Source organism: Musa acuminata, chromosome BXJ3-6 (assembly GCF_036884655.1).
Source record: "Musa acuminata AAA Group cultivar baxijiao chromosome BXJ3-6, Cavendish_Baxijiao_AAA, whole genome shotgun sequence".
NCBI classification, from domain to species: Eukaryota; Viridiplantae; Streptophyta; class Magnoliopsida; order Zingiberales; family Musaceae; genus Musa; species Musa acuminata.
In genome coordinates, this window is record NC_088354.1 from 4,384,860 (window position 1) to 4,404,987 (window position 20,128).

Consider the following 20,128-nt stretch of genomic DNA (forward strand, 5'->3'; position numbering starts at 1 on the left):
ATATATATCAGACTGTCCAACTGTTTGGTTTCTTTTGGTCGCTTCGCTGGTGCGTGGTCGTATCCCTGCTTGGCTTTCAAGAAAGAACGTGGAAGCAGCAGTGTTGACTCCAAAGTCGAAGTCTCGCGGGGTGGGACACACCGGCCCCACCCAAGAACCGTGCACTCGTGGTGGGCCCGCGAAAGAAGGACAGTCGTCTGTTCCACGGCCGCATGGGATCGGATTCGTTTGCTGCGGAATTGAATTGCATCTTCTCCCGACCAAACTACTCGTCGTAATCGATCGGTGAACCACGCCGTCTCGTTTGCTTCGTCTTCTCCGCTTCGAGGATCGTGCTCCGCCCGCACGGCAACATCAACGCTGCGGCATTGAATTGCATCTTCTCCCGACCAAACTACTCGTAATCGATCTGTGAACCACGCCGTCTCGTTTGCTTCGTCTTCCCCGCTTCGAGGATCGTGCTCCGCCCGCACGGCAACATCAACGCTGCGGCCCGAAACATTATCCATCGTTTTTTTCCCACCCGAACGGTACGTTGACCGATGCGTGACGCATTTGGCCTTTTGTTCGCGTTCGTCGTTAGCGTAACAACGAAGGCAAAACACTATACCTTTCTTACATCCGAAGCAACCGACATGGTGGCATTCCCGGAGATTATGGTCATCGGTGTGGGGTATTATAGTCATTATGGTGAGGTAGACTTGAAAAGCCGCCACGTTACGAGGTGGGCTCGATGGGCGTTGTCGCCCGTCCGTTCTGCGGGGCCCACGGGTGCCTTCGGACGAGAGTGCGTGGGTTGACGTTTTGGTGACGCACGCGACACAGTTAGTGCTTGGGGTTTGGGAGCGTACGACGTCACCTTTTGTTCGCGTTCGTCGTCAGCATAACGACGAAGGCAAAAATACCCTCTTACACCCGAAGCAACTGACATGGAGGCATTCCCGGAGATTTATGATCATTAGTCGGCGTAGTGTAGTCATTCTGATGAGGTAGACTGTATGAGCGGTGGGCAAAGCCGCCACCGTACGAGGTGGCCTCGATGGGCGCCAAAAGGGGAGTGGGTGGGTCGACGTTTCGGTGACGTTGTCTTCTCCTTCACACTCGTCGAGTCAATTGGATTTAGAGAGCGTACTCTGACACAGTGAGTGGTTGGGGCGTGGGAGCCTTAAAGTTATTCGCATTGTTACGTCCTATATAAGGCCTTACCTCGCCTCGACTCTTCTACTTTTACTTTTGTTTGTACGCGATCGGGGTTTCTTTGATCTGATGTCGAAGCGTGGAGGCGGCGGTCGGCGAGGCGGCCGAGGCGATTACCCCAGGGAGCAGCATCCCAGCGTCGCTCCGGTGTACCCCACCGGCAGCGGGGGGCGGGGAGGTAGAGGTGGCCCGGGAGGCAACGGAAGGGGACGTGGCGCCGGCCGCGGTGGCGGTGGCGTTGGTGGTGGAGGGGCGCCGTCTGCGCCGCCTGCCATGATGAGCCAGCGCGCTCCTCCGCCCACCACGTCTTACTATTCCCCTCCGGCTGATGTCCCGTCATCATCGGCAGCTTCTGCCGCTGGGACTTCCTCGACGTCGCTGAGCCAGGAGCTGGAGCAACGGTTGACGATTAGGGATCCTGAACCTGCGGCTGCGGAGCCAGAGGCTACCCTGACTCAGTCGACGCCGGCGTCGAGCAAGGCGTTGAGGCCTCCGGCTCGGCCCGGGTTCGGGAAGGCGGGGGTGACGTGCATCGTGAGGGCGAACCATTTCCTCGTTGAGGTTGCAGATAAGAGTATCTGCCACTACGATGTGAGATCACTCGGGTCTTGTTCTTGTTTGTTTTTGTTACGACTGCTACAGACTGTGATGGCCTTTTGAACATGTTCTCTCTGCTCTCCTCCAGAAAAGTCCCATTTATCCTTGGTTTGTGATCCAGTTTTGGCATACTAAGCTGATTAGTTTGTGTTTCTTTTGGTATTTTAGGATCATTTTTATTTTTGATTTTTCGAGGGTATCTTGGATTTCCGGCTTAACCGTTCAGCTTTCTCTTTGAAATCTATGCAGTATTTCCTTAAATTTGTACGTTTTCGGAGCGATATATGAACTTTAGATTTTGCTTATTGTCACATAAAAGTGGTTTGCTTGATGGTTTTTTCTCTTCAAAAGCTTTTGTTCTTTACCTTCTGATTGAGGAACTTTTGGTTTTCTTCGGAGTTCTTTGAAATTTTTTGCGTAACGAGTTCCGATTCTTCGCTTCTCCTAAAAGATGTCTTGATTTCCATCTACTGCATTGATTTATATTATAAAAAGTGAATATGTATCTGTCCTATCATTTTGTTAACAGTTATGCGATTCGTCTATTTGATCACTCATCACTATAAGTTGTATTGATTAGGAATACTGTGGTTACAATTACAATGAAGTCAGCAATGCTTGCTTAAAAGAGTTTGAGTGCCTACTTTGGAAGTAGCATATAATAATTCAGTTTTGACTTGTTTTAATGATTAGGTAGCAATATCACCCGAATGTGCATCCAGGAATACCAACAGAAGAATAATCACTGAGCTTGTTAGGATGCATAAGAATGGAGTTTTAGGAAAGCGATTGCCGGTTTACGATGGACGGAAGAGCTTGTATACTGCTGGACCTCTGCCTTTCACAGATAAAGCTTTTGTGATCAAATTAGCTGATGAAGAAAAGACGGACAAAACCAGGTTTACCTGCCTGAGAAAGGAACTTCTATAGTTTATTATGCCCGTAATGAGTTATCATTTGATTCAACTGCTCTTCAATTCATCAGGGAAAAGGAATTCAAAGTGACAATTAAGCTTGCTGGGCAAGCAGATCTCGATCATCTGAGAAACTTTTTACAGGGCAGACAAATGGATGCTCCACAAGAGACTATCCAAGCTCTTGATATTGTGCTCAGGGAGTCTCCTTCAGCAAAGTAAACTGTCTTTAATTCCTTCTCAGTAACGTTTTGTAAAATAGTTAAAGGTTTCCAATTAAGTTGTGGTGCTTTTCAGCTACTCTAATATCATTGTTTACAGTTATGTCACCTCTTCGCGGTCATTCTTTTCTCCCATGTTTGGGCATAAGTGTGATATAGGTGAGGGTTTGGAATGCTGGAGGGGGTATTTCCAGAGTCTTCGTCCAACGCAGATGGGATTATCTTTGAACACAGGTATTATGGCTTATGTACAGATTTGTCTGTTTGCTTGTTGAACTATATCTTTGTCTTGCATACAATTTCTAAGAAATGTGATAGTTAGAAGAGGTGATATGATTATTATCAGTAATATGAGAATAGGTAGAGGGAGATTAAAAAATTCTTGATAGAAATTATAAATAAAGATTTAAAAATACTCATAACTAAAGATATAACTCTTTATAGATCTTAATAATAGCTAAAGATCCATGTAGTCGACCCCAAATAGTTAAGAGTTAAGACTTTATGATTTTGTTGTTGTTGTTAGATATAAAGTGATGTCAACTAGTTGTGTACTTATGCATACCATCCTTTGTCTTTCGTCATCTCAATTTATCCATTATTCATTATGAGGACACAGGTTCTATATTGTGTACTTGTGCATACTGTCCAGACAACTTGTTGATTGATGCCTTTGGTGCTGCACATTGCTGACAATGGATATATAAAACTTGGGGACAACATTGAAATAAATACTCCAATTGTCTTAAATGTATTATGATCTGCCTCAGTTGTCTTGTTATCAATGTTGATAATGGATTTGAGCAAGTCTTTTACATCCCATGTTTGTTTCCAGATATCTCTGCGACCTCATTCTATAAGCCCGTGACTGTTGTGGAATTTGTAGCAGAGTATCTTAACATCTATGATATCATGAGACCCTTGTCTGACCCAGATCGTATTAAGGTTAATATCCTTGAAACCTTTAGCCATTTAAATTATTATGTTTGGATACTGATAATTGCTTAATGATTCAACAATACATTTCTTTTGTTTTTTCATTCTCATATTCTCTCTTTCCACTTCTGTCTTTTGACTTTGGTAGATAAAGAAAGCTCTAAGAGGAATAAAAGTTGAGGCCATGCACAATAGAAATTGCCGCAGACGTTACAAAATTACGGGGATAACCTCAATGCCCATGAGTGAAATAATGTCCTTTGTCTTTCCCCCTCTTAGTTTATCCCTTTTTTTTATAATTTTGTTAGATAAAAAGTGAATTATGTCCCTTTTGTTCAGGTTTCCAGTTGATGAATCGGGAACAAAGTTATCTGTGGTGCAATATTTTCGAGATCGGTATCAATGTTCTCTGAAGCATGTTTCATGGCCTTGTCTACAAGCTGGCAGTGACGCCAGACCTACATACTTGCCAATGGAGGTCTATTATTTTATGAACATATAATAGTTTGTTGTCTTACTCTTTGTTTCACAATTTTGGTGCTTAAATTTGATTTTTTCTAATAATGATCTATATGAATTGATGATTAGGTCTGTAGAATTATAGAAGGACAAAGGTTTACAAAGAAGCTTAATGATCGACAGGTGACTAGCATATTGAAAGCAACATGTCAACGGCCTCGAGATCGGGAGAGGAGCATCCTGGAGGTATATAGTGAACTGAATTATAAATCAAATATACTCTTTCTTAAAAACTGAAAGAAGCTATGCAAGTATATTTACTTAGAGCTTTAAGGTACATTATTCCGGTTGAAAGTTTTGCTAATATGGTTATTTCTAGGAATCTACATTTTTGTTGTGTGTTTGTACAAGGCTTTGACAATGGTCGAATTTAATTCAATTTCTAGGTGTTGATACTTTATCATTTTCTCCTGGTGACCGACTTTAGTTATAACTAAATGTTGCTGCAGATGGTCAGACTGAATAAGTTCAATGATGACAAATTTGTGAAGGAGTTTGGCATTAGGATTAAGAATGAATTTACTCCTGTTGAAGCTCGTGTGCTGCCACCACCTAGGGTAATGTGGTTCAATTAGAATTGTCTTCTGTTAATTATCTGTATGCATCTACTTGTGAAGTGTTCATCTATCTACTTTGCATGCTTATGTCCATGTCTTGATACATTACTTTTTTCATCATAATTCCGTAATGTGAAGCTGATCAATTCTGAATATTTCAGCTGAAATATCATGAGTCAGGGAGAGAGAAATTGTGCAGTCCTAATGTTGGTCAGTGGAACATGATCAATAAGGTAAGCATAGCAGGTCATTTTGTTGCTACTCTTACAACATGATCAATAAGGTCAAAATAATTGGTAACTTTCTGCTACTTCTAAGAAAAATACTCTGCTTTTTCCCTTTCTCCAAAAGACTATGTTTAGGTGCCCAACTAAACACATGCCTGCTACCACTTGATGTGGTGCTTGTCTGTCTGCAGTTCTTGTGTGTATTTTATGACCTTCATTAATTGGATTTCTGTAAAAGCTATGATATTTTGATTTTATGTTTTTTAGCATTTTTATTTCTGACAAATTTTCATTATTGTTTTTTCTTTTTAAACTACATATAGTTTAAACTAGGTAATGATAATGGATATACAACTCCTTAAATACAGACTTAAATGAATGTGCAAGTTATGCATATTTGAACTAATCCTCCCTGGTGGATCCACAGAGAATGGTCAATGGTGGCAATGTAGAACACTGGACTTGCTTAAGTTTTTCACGTCTTCGTGGTGATGAGATCGACCGATTCTGCGGTGGTCTTGTTAACATGTGTAATAACATTGGCATGGTACTAGTACATAAATTCTTGTTGTTGTCCCAAACATAACTGTTCTTCCATTTGGTTTACTAACCTTTTTATAAAATCTGAAGGTTTTTAATCCGAGACCTTTTGTTGACATCTGGGCCGTTCACCCTGATAGCATGGAAACAGCTTTAAGAAAAGTTCACAGTCAGTCCTTAAATTGCTTGGGAAAGAGTGGAAGACATATTCAATTGTTAATTATTGTCTTGCCAGAAAAGAGTGGTCACTATGGTATGCACATTTTCTTTTGTATAAGCTTGAGATACATTTGTCTCTATGTTACATTTCCATTTTGCTCCACAGGGAGAATCAAGAGAATATGTGAAACTGATCTTGGGATTGTTTCACAATGTTGTTTGCCAAAACATGTGGCAAAATGTAACAATCAGTACTTGGAAAATGTTGCTTTGAAAATCAATGTGAAGGTACTTTAGTTCTGTTCCGTCAGTTTTGCTAATACATATTAATTGTGTGATAATGACTTTCACACATTCTCTAAACAGGTTGGAGGACGTAACACAGTGCTTGAGGATGCCCTCCACTATCGAATTCCCTTTGTAACAGATAAGCCAACAATCATATTTGGGGCTGATGTCACACATCCAGCCCCAGGAGAAGATGCCTCCTCAATTGCTGCGGTTTGTTTTTCCTTCTCTTAGCCAGTATTGCATTTTATGTGTTTCACACTTATAGATTCGTGAAAGTGGAAACTGAAAGTGACAACTGCCTCAGATAAAAGAAGAAATCTGATTATGGTACCTTAAACTTTTATGGTGCTTTGTTCTGTATAATTTCTTCCTCGTGTTTGTAGGTTGTAGCATCGATAGATTGGCCTGAAGTTACCAAGTATAAAGGTTTAGTCTCTGCCCAACAAAACCGGGAAGAGATGATACAGGATTTGTTTAAAGTTACACAGGATCCACAGAAGGGCACCATCTATGGAGGCATGATTAGGTACAGGCACAAGAAATAACTACTAGGCTTTGGGTATGAATTTGAATTGTTGTTTCATTGTTATGCAGGGAACTACTGCTTTCTTTCTTTAGAGCTACTAAACAGAAGCCTCATAGAATCATATTCTACAGGTAACCATTGCTACTTCAAATATCAAATGTGGTTTCTTGCTGCACAACCTGAATTTAGCAAACTTGTGATATATGCAGGGATGGAGTGAGTGAAGGACAATTTAGCCAGGTCCTGCTTCATGAAATGACTGCTATCAGAAAGGTACCTAATGCTTCTTGCTCAGCAGAGTGCAAGGGTTGCTTTCACTTTTATTTGTTTTATTTCGTTTGTCGCTGTTGCTAATTTGCATGACCTACCTTAGTGATGACTAGATTATGTTCATGCCAGGCATGTGCCTCTTTGGAAGAGGGTTACCTGCCCCCTACTACATTTGTGGTAGTTCAAAAAAGGCACCACACACGGCTGTTTCCTGAAGTCCATGGAAGCCGGGATTTGACTGATAGAAGTGGGAATATCTTACCAGGTTAGTCAAGTTTACTGTCAATTTCTGTACCATGATTAAGAATTAACATATGTTGGCTGTGTTTAGGAACTGTGGTTGACAAAATGATCTGTCACCCCACGGAGTTTGATTTCTTTCTCTGTAGCCATGCTGGCATACAGGTCCATTTTGTCTACACCTCTTCAGCAATAAATTTTCTGCTACCAAATCCTTTTCTTGCTTTCAAAGCCTAAAATTTATCTTCTTCATTTTGCAGGGAACTAGCCGACCAACACACTATCATGTTCTTTTTGATGAGAATCATTTTTCTGCTGACGATCTACAGAGATTAACCAACAATCTGTGTTATACGTAAGCTTTAAACTCATTTTATCATTTTAATGGCCTGGTCACGTCTTAGTTCAGGTTGAAATCCTAATTTTCTGGGAGTATTGTGCTTCAAATTCACTAGTGTCATTTTGTCGATATGCTCATGTTTTCTTGCTTGTGAAATACAGTTATGCTCGGTGCACTCGTTCTGTTTCGATTGGTAAGTTGCACATCTGTTCGTGTGGTTTCTGCCTACGTATTCTTGAACCCTCAGCAGTCTCAATTTTCCTTTCTTTTTCTTCTTTTATTCAACAGTTCCTCCCGCGTATTATGCACATCTAGCAGCATTTCGTGCACGCTATTATATGGAGGGTGAGCTGTCCGATGGAGGATCAACGTCTGCTGGTGGGAGGAGTAGGAGCAAGAACACGTCAACTGAAGTGCGGCAACTTCCTTTAATCAAGCATAATGTGCAGGAAGTCATGTTCTATTGTTGATAGCTTCGTTTGGATGGATTTTGGTATTGTCTATGGGTTCTGTCAATACTTAGAATAGTACCAAGTTTGATGTTTTGCCATTTTGGGTAGAAATGGGATCATGAATATGATCATTTTTAACCACATCTACATGGGTATGAAGATGACATGCTTTTAGGCTTCCTCTCAGATATGGAAGTTTACGTCCGTAGTAGGCCAATACTTGTATGTACACTTCCACATTTTAGAGGCTTTTACTGCCTGTTGATTTATATTCTCACTGGTAATTGCTTTAACAGCCAATGTGATGTTCCGTTTGTTTTTATATGGACTACGTTCATAGAAATGAAATGGAAGTGCATGTGGATGACTTTATTTGTTTGGTGTTTGCTCATTCTCTGTTCCACATTGAACTGTCGTATGTGTCAGATGGCTCCAATATTCTCATTAGCTGTGACTGAAACTTCAACTCGTATAACTAATGTGATAGCTCCGAAATGTCATCTTGTAGCTGAGGTTGCTCAAGGCAAGTGGCTCCTAAGCGATATTTGTCAGGGAGGATTGGATCTAAGGTTAGATGAATATGCGGATAATATATTGTCAGGGAGGATTGAACGATCTCACATGAAGAGGTTCCGAAGACAAGTGCAGACCTAATATTCACCAAACATTTTCATCAAATAGAAAGTGGGTATATTGCATTGCCTCTCAAATATATAACAAAGGCTCCATTCGTCGTTCTCACCGTAAGACCATTAGCAGATGGCACACGAGAACAGAGCTATTTTGATTATTTTCTCGTTTGTATAACGTTGTACCATCGGAAACATAAGACAAAAATATTAAAAAAATCCTTTAAAGCAAAATATGGTTGACGATGATATTTTCTATCATGTATATGTTATCTATGAGAAAACACTCGAAAACATCAAAAACAACATACAAGAATTAGCATCATGGACATGTGTCCGACACTTATTCTTTTTTCGTCCTCGAGCTTCTTTGCCTTTGTCAAGTCAATGTGTCCGACACTTATTCTTTTGTCGCTGAGATGGTTCAGTTGAGGAAGTTGGCTAAGTTAGGAATGCTTCTCGTTCGTTAAAACCATTGGATTTATTGGTTGGCAAGGGAAGAGCCCTTATGCTTGCATTCAAGTCCTCTTGATCTTGCATCCTCTAATCATTCACCATCTCTTGCAAGTAAAACCCCCCCCCCCCTCCTAATTTCTAAGGTAACTCGATGAGAGAGGATAGGCAGCCAAAAATATTTTCGAGTTTTATAAGATAGAATAAAAAAATAATAACACTTCCTTTAAAGCAAAATGAAACTGAAGATAATTCTTTCTGTCACGTACATGCTAACTAAAACAAAATACTCAAAAATATCAACAACAAAAAAAAAAAAACATGAACACGGCTCAAACACACAATCTCAACTTGCAGGTGGTGACTCGTTATTAATTAACTCAAAGTGGTTGCTTGTGCCAATAAAAGGCTTCGTTTGTTGTATCTTAGACTTCTTTAGGCAAACTCGGGTCAATAAGTTACAGGTCTGGTCTGACATCACATAGACTTGGTTTGGGTCATTAGTGCTTTGTTGTCCATGTCAGGCAAGATGAATTATTACTCACAGAAGATGAGCAAACTTGGAATAGCTAATTTAGAAGCCTGCTGCATCTACTGCTCAACCAATCTAAAATTTTATCTGGAATACCATGTCATCAGCAAACGGTAGTGATTCACAATTCATGTCATTTCAAAATCACTGGAAACTAAACTTTGCATTGGACATATACAAGCATTTGGATGGTCTTCAGAATAGTGCAGAAGACAACAAACATGTCACTAATCTTTCTGAACATGTTAATTTAGAAGATATTGGGGGCTGTTTCTCACAAATGCACACAATCCCTCTTCCATCCAACCATAAGCAGCTTTTCTCAACCAAATACTCATTAGAGACAACCAAATGTGATTCATATATGATCATGCTTTTAATTATAGGTGGCTGACTGTACAATAATTGGCAGCTCAGAAGATTCTCAGGAGAAATATATCAACCATGACCACATAGGCAAAGTTCATCAAGCACATAACTGCAGTAACTAGTTATCCAAAAAGGCCTTCAATGAAAATGGTGGATGCCCATCCTGTTAAAGTACAAACTTAAATGTGTAAGGCTTCAGAAACTAAAAAACATTCAGTAATACAACAATAATAGTTTGCATTAGATTGATTTTTTAATGGCAAAAGCATTTGATGATTGGGATGGAAGGACCAACTCCAGATTCTATGCCAACCTTCAAATTCAAGGATATGTAGTCTCGAGACTTAATATAGCATTAAGCAGTACAACAAGGATTAGCAGTAACATGTGATGTCTATTAGTATACAAAGTCAGCAAATAGCAAATAGAAAAGGCATCAAATTTGTCATATGTTGTATGATAGAAATCACTAAACAGGCAAATGTCTAGATTGTCACACAAAACAACTACTAACCTTACCAAGTTCCTGATGTAGGACATGTCTAACCACAGCTGCTTGCTGTATCAACCTCTCCATGGAAGAATAGCTTGGCAGATTAGCACGATCTAACATTAAAGATAACTCCAAGGCTAGTGACTTCATCGTGATGAATATAAAGCAACATCAAAAAAAAGTTTAGATATAGTAAGATACCCAAGATAGCTCGATTCAGACAATCTGCAATGTTTTCTCGATATTCTGGGCTCAAAAGATGAAACATCGGAGATTTCTCAGGCTCCTCATAAGCTAAGAGTGTAATAAAGTCCTGATGAATCAGCTAGTATGAGAAATGACTACATAATTTATTATAACAAAAATACTAAAGAAATAAAAGATCGGGTTAGTTTCAGAATCATACTTCCAGTTTCCCAACAAACTTGGGCACCTTTCCGAATGGCGTTAACTTGGTCTGAGCAAATTCCAAAGCTTCCATGCTGCCAATGAAGGATAAGTTACATTAGAAGTCTCATGGTATCAAACAGAACCTAACATTTGCCAAAAGATCATTTACCATTTCCGTGAACGTACTAAGTCAATGAAGTGAAGGCTTAGTAGATCAAAACACAGGTCTTTGTTATCTTCCAGTAAGTTGGGCACAAGTTGGTCTGTAAGCTCTATTGCCTTAAGAGCATTCCCCTCCATGGTGAAATGGAGTATTGCTGGAGACAGTCGAATATAAAATTATTATTTGACTCAACAGTTGGTTCCACTGCCATGTACAAGCAACCTACACCTAATCAAAGCATAACTAACCTTAGACAAAAACCTAAAAGCGTCATACAAGAATATAAAAGTCATCCAATGCCAAGGCATCAAGTAGTTAAAAATAAGATGTAACACCGCCTTGGACTACAACCACACACAAACATGACCCCACAGGGATTTGCTAAAATAATTTAGCTCCTTTATTAAATGGATGGCATTGTTTATCATGGAAACAACCTCTCTTATTCATAGTCCCAATTCTCATATTTCTTTGCCAAACATAAATGAGTTTGAATTTGAAGGAAATTCAATCCAAGTCTTTCCACCAAGCAAAGACACTTTTAGTATTGATGCTCTTGATCTTTAGGTTGTAGCATATCAACAATTTCTTCAGAGCGAAAGCAAAAGATCAAGAACTCACCAAGGTTCACATTGTCCAACTTCTTTTTCATTCATTGGCAATGCCAACCTATGACAAGATTAAAAAATCAAAAAGCCCGAGAAGACCTTTCTACAAAAATATTACACCAAAGATACCCTTGCAAAGATACACTGCAGAAACGAAAAGCTCCCAAACTGAAATGGAAACTTCTCGTCTATCACAAGAGATATGCCCTCATGACACCAATGGACAGAAGAGAGAAAGGAAAGGTCATCATCATTCCAGTCTTTCATCACTACATTTGACAAAATTTATTTATTTATAAAGGCTTACAATAAACTACAGCATGATTGCAGTGAATTCAGATATATATATATATATATATATATATATATAAACCACTAAACTGTTAATGAAAGCATTAACTAAAAGATATTTCCAAATCATCATTAAAAGCAAGTACAGTTTGGAGTCTTTGGACAATGTTGCTATTGTGATAGAATTGTTAGAACCATTTAAACATCTAGCTGAGTGTATTGTGTGTTTTTCTGACCAGCCAGAAGCATTAATCAGTAGACCCTGAAGCCTTTGCAGCGCATGAATGATAGGGTGACTTTTTTATGATTGTCTACATTTCCCTATTTTAAAATATCTGAGGACAACAAACATCATATGTAACAATGATGGAGACAGCATGGTGTTTTTCTTAATGTTAAAAATAACACAAGTTAAGACAAGTTACAACAAGAAGTAACTTACATTTCCGTTTCTCCATGTCCAAAAGATAATCAACAGGTTGATTCATACCAGTACAAGTAAGAAATGTCTCTGCTGTCTCTTTGAAACAATTATGCACGAGATAAGAGAGGACAATGTTACGAATATCACTGTCACTGATTGCCTATAAAAAAGAAGAAATCAGCAGACAGAATTATCAATGACAAATGATCTAGTCCAGTAACTTACGTGTTTTGACTTAAAAAATCAACAGTAATCGGGAGAAAGAATAAGTTGCAATTAAAAAGAAGGCAGAATGGAAAAACCACAATAATTAGATATGTACAAGAAGCCAAAAACATTTATCTTCTGAATGTTTTAAAGGCACCTTAAAGAAATTTGAAGAGAAGATCAGTAGAAGTATTAGCAAGATGCAGAAGCTTGATAATACATTCACCACCAAGAAAGTATATAAGGTATGTTTCTGTATTACCAGGTATACAAGCCTTACTACAACACCGTGTCCAACCACATGAAACAGCAACATCACCTTAGGTACTGTCAATGAAGTGGTACTATGAAAGAGATAGGTGAGGACAAGAAAGTGATTGGTGTCTGACAGGTCATGGTTTGGAGATGCATGGATCATATACTTATTCCTTTTTACTTAGCCATAGCGACTAATAATCAGCAAAGATTCAGAAAGAATTTTCCCAAAATATTGATTATGCAAGTGTGTTCTATTAATGTCCAGCAAACACCAACATTGTAGTTAGCATCTAATTTGACAAAGTTTGTCATGGCCAAAAAAATTTCACAATAGAGCAAAGAGACACAGTATCATATTTAGACAAGATAGATTTTCTGCTCTTGGGTCCAGCAAAATACAAGTTCACATGGTCCTAAATTTATGTGCTTGAAAAGTTATATATAACATCCACCAGGATCACCACCAAGACATAATATATAATTCTGAAAGAAAACTGATGCAGCTAACCCACCATATGGATACCTCAATGTAGATCAGCAGATCTTACAATAAACATGAGATAGGACCTGCTCAGGTAAAGAAATAAGAAGCAAACTTTTCGAATAGATCTTCTGATATTTCAATTTAACCATTGGTGTATCTCATGATGTTTGTGAAGAGTTAGTATATCATTGTAATATGCCATGTTCAAGTTCAAATAATTCCTGAAAACAATACAACTAAACTATTTTCCTTGCACCACTTCAAACAAATACTATTAAGCATGGTAAAGATCATAAAGAACTCTTTAAATCACTGAAATCTAAGGCTGATGGCTGCTCATTGAATCACATGACATATACCTAGAATATACAGATCGAATTAGTAGAAACTACTAAGTGAACTAAGTCAAGCTGAGACGGCAAATTGCAATAGCAGGAGGGGATCGTATAGGTATGAAAATTTACTCTTACTAGTAGTACCAAGACGTAAAGCATGACAATAGAGTAAGACAACCTCAAGTAACCACAGTCATTATTCACCCTATCCATCAAAGAAGCTTGTCAGACCATTAGAAATATCAAAATGGCTATTATGTAACTTGAATAATTCATATTTTGATACCACGAGAATGATCAAGGCCGCATTTGCCCTGTTATTGCTCAAAACTAGCTATCTTAACAATATTGGAACCCAGTTTTTGGATGCCTACTGACTTCACACTGAATCAACTTCATTAAGTTCTTCACTTAGAAGGAACCCACCATTAAGGGCACCACTCATGTTTGACTGCTCAATGTAACTGTTACTGTCAATGTCATAAGCCTTAGCAATTGCCACAGAGGAGAACAAAAAATAACATAAGAAAGAGAGAAGAATGTGTCTGCAATCTATTATTTATCAAAGAAATCTTCATAGTTCTTAAGTTCTTCATTTTCTTGATAGTTCTAGCAACACTAAACCATGATAAGAAACAACAAACAAGCCACCGAGGGACTGGGACACCATGTTTCATTGACGAATGGGTCCCTGGTAGTGCATTCCATCAAAATGAGAAATAAAAACTACTACCAGAAAACATGATGCAGTGCAGAAGTCATAGGATTTTTCACCTCCTAACAAAGATAGCCTCCAAAAGAGATACTAAGAGAAATGAGAAAAATAAGGAGAAGGAAGAAGAGAAGCCAAGAAGAAAAAGACGAGAGGAGAGAAATTTAGAGAGAAACTAGAAAGGTAATAGAATACACAACTATAGTACTGGTCTGAGTTGATTCCTTAATTGCTTAAAATAACCTTTGTATATAGGATCTCATCCATTGCCTCTCCTATTTCAAAACAGAGTAGGACTTACCATGATACATTATCTTGTATCCCCACAATATCTCCTCATTACAGAACTCTGTAACTCTCCAAATATAATCATAAATAGGAGAATAACTATGCTAATCTATTGTACATTGTACATGGGGTTTTGGACTTTAGTTTGATTCTGAATATGACTCTACAGACTTTCCAAATTACCTCTTGAAATAAGAACAATAATACAATATATTCCTTCTGTCAAAGAAGGTCAATCCTAATAAAAGTAGCCATAGCCCCAATTAACCTTGACTTGAATGTGGCCTAGTTCATTCTCCTTCCGTCTCAATCAAGATATATCACCCAAATGAGAAAGGTAATGTTGTTGTATCCTATTATAAATAGTATTGGGACATATTGTTATATCAAGACTATATTGTTATCAAATCAGAAGAATAGTTGGATAAAGTGATAATGAAAAATCACCATGTCATTAGGTGTCGACTGTATGCTAGATTCTAATGGGGCAACGAGACCATAAATGGATCCGCCCTGATTATGTCAGGCCTAACAAAGATCAAAGTCGGGCCAACTTGGTTATCAGGTCCCAGCTTTTGCAAAATATTTTGGGCAAACTTTTGATATGGGGATAATATCATTTATGCTTAGGAAGGGATCTTCTGATTGCCCGATTCAAATATAAAGATCAAGATATCATCATAAGTATATTTGTGAAGCTCATATTACTTGTGTAACACTCCCAAGTCTAGTCTCATGCCGGACGAAAACTTGAATTGACTTGTGATCTAGCATTTTGAACCAGTGGTTCAAGCTCAACAGAGTTACTAAGTCAGCTATCACATTCGGTCGGGTTGCGGCCACTTGTCTAAATGATCCCTCATGGACCTTCAATATGATCCAACCATGAAGGTTATAAGCCAAAACAAGAGTTCTATGACCCCAAAAATAATCTTAGATCAGTAGGGCTTTCATCATAAAAATTTCCCACCCCTCAAAGTCTTTAAGAAAGGATGATATTGATGACAGGTAGTATCTAAGTTACAATTAATGATGTAATACAAAACTTTACTATCCTTGAACACTAAAGGTCATCAAGCAAAAAGCACACAGTAAACAGTTATCTACAAACTGTTGCCATAACATACCCAAATAATTTTCCTTTTACAACAAAGTAAAATAATAGAGAGAAAAAGGTGTATACTCCTTGTCACTAATGAAATTTAGAATAATTTAGCCTGCATGATTATTATGTTATCATAAGCTAGTATAATTTTGAACAGATAAGTAAAAAAGTGAAGAAGATAAAATTCTTATCTAATTCCTTTTAAAAATATTTTTTATTGCATTAAATATCGTACAAGACACTCTCACATGGACTCAATGGTGAGACTTAACAATTGTGCACTAACCATTAGAATGTCTCATCAGAGACTCTTATCTGATTCCTTGACATTAGTACAGATTATAAGAAATTTCATGGGCATGTAAACTCGATAAGGTCATATCAAGAATGAGTAGCAGATCTACAAACATGGTAATGTGGCTAACTGATGCCCTCGTAGTATATTCTAACTTTCTTTCTTTTTGGTGCATTTCTTTCTCCATAAGATCCGGAATTTGACATCAAGAAGGCCAATGAAAAAAAATAGCAGCCTTCAATCATGTTACTAATTATTCTTTAATGGGTATTTTGCCAAGAGTTTAATAAGTTTAGTTCTTACACATTCTTTCAAACAATCATCAGTTTTCCAAATTATATTTCACACGATGAAGGAAAATAATTCACACTTAGATACAATAAGTAACTTTTTTGTTAAACCTCGAGTGATAAGATTTCCCAAGTATCTTAAACCAAAGCATTCTTTATCAATATGTCTTCAAACTTACTATTTTCATAAATACGTTTCCTTCTGCTTAGGGTTTCTTGAGATGTAGAAATTCAAGTTTCCTGCTACCAACTAATTCATGATATGACGATAGATGGAGGGAAGATTGAAAAGAAAATTTTGTACAGAATATTTGACATGACGAAACAAATAAAGAGGCAAATGTAGATTTGCTTCCCCAATATATCGAACTGTCAAGTACCAATGAACGTGACAAGGCCTTCACACATCAGGAATGCAATCGTGCCACATTACCGAAACAAAGAAACAGTATTCGAATCTCTAACTCAACTTACAACACAGCAACTTCAGAAAAGAACAATGTTCGCACATCTGTCTTCAAAACTGATACCAAAATCAACGGATTAACAAGACCTTCATACTACCATCCGAAACCTATTGAATGAGAATCAAGCACCCGAGAAAGGCAGGAAGATAAAAGAGAATCGAAAGAACAACTGACACATCAAGAGATCGAAAGCAATCGATAAAGAATTTCCGCACGGAGACTTGAAATCTGTAGGGCAGTAGCAAGGAAGGTCAAGAGGAACAGAAGACTCACGACGTGATCGTAAAGCCTGGGATCCAAGTCCATCACCGCCGCCACCTATGAGGAGGAAGGAGACGAAAGCGAGGAAGAAGAGGAGGGGGGAGGGGGAGGATTAGTTCTTCTCGGCCGTGGAAATGAGGCGCAATGTCGCATCACCTTGTCCCCGCGATACAAAGGGTTGGGGCGCCGCTCGTGTGGCTCGCTCACACGCTTAGCCCGGCTGTGAAATCTTTCGAGATCTTACCTTTCAACTGTAGTTTCACATATGGTAATTATCTTTTTATTTTTTATTTATATGATAAATTATTTGGATAATTTGCCAAAAAAAATCTTCTCGTAATCATTTTTATGCTCCTCTATTAAAAAAATATTAAATCATTTTTATAAATAAAAAATAATATTTTTTGAATAGAGGAGTGCTTTTATATTTTTTGAATATAAATAAAAATATATATATTTCCTTAAATAAAAAAATATATATTTCCTTAAAAAAATATATATTTATAAATAAAAAATATATATTTTTTGAATATATATATATATATATATATTCATATATATATATATAAACATATATCATTAAACACCAAAATTAACCATCGCCACTGATACAGTAGTCTTTCCTTAAAAATATGATCTAACGTAAAATTTTGACTTTTGGATATTTAAGTGCTTGTTTGTTTTGTGTTTCCAATGTTTGATCCTTTCCAAACCATCCATTGCCTTTTCTTTTTCTTAGATTGCTAAAGATTACTACAGGATATGTTTAAGGAGATTGATGTCAATTATTTGTTATAAATTTATTTATTAACTTAGTCGTTTTTAATATTTTTGTTAATTATTTTTTGTCACGTGATTTACAGAAAATATAAAACAAGGTTTAAATTACACTTTGTCCAGATAATATTGTATACTAAAATAATTATAACCAAAGTTTGAAATTTCGTATTCATTATAGATTTGGTTCATGTGGTACGGATTAATTACATATTAAATAATATAATTAATTATCCTTAATAAATTACTTGATTACGATTGCATTTACAACCCGATATGAATCGCTTCTTGGATGACATGGCAAGAGTTGTCACGCAAATGTCGTGAAAAGTGAGTGCCACGTTACGAGTTCATTGGTTCTATCGACTTGTATACACGTTGACAAGATATATAAAAGGAATCCATCTGCTTGACTTCATTTACTTCACGTATTTACTCCTCGATTCATCAACTTATTTTTGCCTTCGTCGTCATTTTCTAACTCCAACTCTACTCAATTATTAGAGGGAGGAGAAGTATCCTTTTCCCTTTCAATCGTAATCCAAATAGTAAACAACTGTGTGCATGACTCGACGTCCTACATTAGTCGAATGATCCAAGCGAGCTTTTTCAATTAGCATTAAGTGGATACATCTTTAGAAATGAGGAATTATGAAGTAATTTTTATTCAAAAACATAAAAAAAAAAAAAAAATTGCCTCTATTGCTTCGTACAAAGAGTGGTTAGATAATTCTTTGACTTAATCTACAATATCTTGGCTAATTATTTAGTTACCTACATTTAGTATTTTAATCCATACATTTTAAAAAAAAATATTTGCATCCCTAAAATTACTATTATATAAAAGTAAAATATCTATGTTTATTTACCTTGAGTAGATTTTTGTAATGAAAACATAAAAATATAAATATAATTTTAATGTTGTAAATGATGGTGGCGGACAATTGTACTGTTGGGGCCACAAGTGACTGTTATGGATGATAAGAGCGACAACGAGAGGTGAGGGCCACTCTACATCTGCGTTAACATCGGCATAATGATCGAACAACCCTTTTGTTACTCGGTATCTATATCAGCGTCGATGTGAATGTAGAGAAATGAAAGGCTCGCTTGATAAATATATCAGTGTTGATGTAAATGCAAAGCGGTCCTTACTTATTGTCATCGCTCTCCTCCTTCACAACAACCACTCACGATTCTAACAATGTCATCGTTCGATACCACTAATTAGAATATTAAAATTATATTTTTATCCTTTATTTTCGTATTTTTGTTAGTAAAATTGACGACATCATGACAAATATATATGGATGTTTCACTTTCGTAACTATATTGATGTTAATGTAAATTTTAAAATATAGAAACTAAGATGCTAAATATAGCTAATTACATAGGTTAATATGTAATTAGCCCACAATATCTTACGTATAGCTTTTCTTCGATAAAATACCAGTTAACAGATAGTTGATAAAAAATAATTTATTAGATAAAAATAAAAATATATAATATAAGATATTTTATCTAACAACATCACACTTTTTTTTTGTTTCCTTACTACTTTGATAAAAATACCATCGGTCAAATCTTTAAAAGTTATTATTATTTATAATATTTTTATTACAGTTAAGGTCTGTTTTAACCATTTTTGTTTTCGTGATAGTCCACTTAAGTCCTTATGGTTTACTAGTATTTAAAATAATCTATATATTTTTAAAAACATAGCATATAAACCTCTCTCATTAAGTTTGAGTTAATAGACGTTAAAGTCTGCTTACGTGATATGATGACTTACAATAAATCATTAATATAAAGATACGTATAATTTAAGTTTAAAAAATGATTACGGTCTATTTTAGCCTTTGTGATTTTTGTAATGAATCACTTAAGTCCTTATGGTTTACTCGTGTTTAAAATAACCTCTACATTTAAAAAAAGATAATATATAAGCCTCTTTGGTCAAGTCTCAATTAATAGATGTTAGAATTTGCTTACGTGGTATATTGACTCACAATAAACCATTAATATAATGATAAATATAATTTAAATAAAAAAAAGGTTAAGATCCATCTATTGAGGAAGCGACAGACGAAGACAAAGAGATAGGGGCAGGAGAGGCTGGAGGCGAAAGTGAGTGAGAGTTGGACCACCACGTTATAGGGGTGGCGGGTGAGGGTGTAGGAGAGGATTAGGAGACCATTGCGTGCACAATGTCAAATCAGTCGACACACATCCACCCGAGATAGGACAGAAAGCTTTTGAGCTCGTTGTTAGCAATGGAAAGACTACATGTATACGATACTTTGTTAGGTAG

At 37.1% G+C, this 20,128-nt stretch overlaps 2 protein-coding genes across 4 annotated transcripts; one reads left to right on the plus strand and one right to left on the minus strand.

The window, feature by feature from the left end:
* The first annotated feature begins 1,168 nt into the window (after positions 1 to 1,168).
* On the plus strand, positions 1,169 to 8,308 carry LOC103986952 (protein argonaute MEL1). 2 transcript variants are annotated; one of them, XM_009405111.3, is made up of 22 exons: positions 1,173 to 1,788; positions 2,488 to 2,693; positions 2,780 to 2,926; positions 3,030 to 3,163; positions 3,765 to 3,874; positions 4,014 to 4,120; positions 4,205 to 4,343; positions 4,454 to 4,570; positions 4,834 to 4,941; positions 5,103 to 5,174; positions 5,596 to 5,715; positions 5,799 to 5,961; positions 6,034 to 6,155; positions 6,234 to 6,368; positions 6,542 to 6,684; positions 6,753 to 6,815; positions 6,894 to 6,957; positions 7,084 to 7,219; positions 7,286 to 7,359; positions 7,455 to 7,549; positions 7,696 to 7,727; positions 7,823 to 8,308. In XM_009405111.3, exons 1-22 carry the CDS (start codon positions 1,267 to 1,269, stop codon positions 8,002 to 8,004), a joined length of 2,991 nt encoding a protein of 996 aa, XP_009403386.2. In that variant the 5' UTR covers positions 1,173 to 1,266; the 3' UTR covers positions 8,005 to 8,308. The 2 variants fall into 2 exon arrangements, 1 of the variants encoding a protein (XP_009403386.2); XR_010497783.1 differs by lacking the exon at positions 7,286 to 7,359 and having other exon boundaries at positions 1,169 to 1,788; positions 7,823 to 7,845.
* A 1,395-nt stretch (positions 8,309 to 9,703) lies between these two features.
* Positions 9,704 to 17,209, minus strand: LOC135640261 (uncharacterized). 2 transcript variants are annotated; one of them, XM_065154544.1, is made up of 7 exons: positions 17,053 to 17,209; positions 12,357 to 12,498; positions 11,022 to 11,169; positions 10,869 to 10,944; positions 10,664 to 10,775; positions 10,484 to 10,575; positions 9,704 to 10,132 (listed from the first exon to the last, which is right to left on the minus strand). In XM_065154544.1, exons 1-7 carry the CDS (start codon positions 17,083 to 17,085, stop codon positions 10,088 to 10,090), a joined length of 648 nt encoding a protein of 215 aa, XP_065010616.1. In that variant the 5' UTR covers positions 17,086 to 17,209; the 3' UTR covers positions 9,704 to 10,087. The 2 variants fall into 2 exon arrangements, with proteins under 2 accessions (XP_065010616.1, XP_065010617.1); XM_065154545.1 differs by having other exon boundaries at positions 9,943 to 10,132; positions 10,489 to 10,575.
* Between the last annotated feature and the right edge of the window lie 2,919 nt (positions 17,210 to 20,128).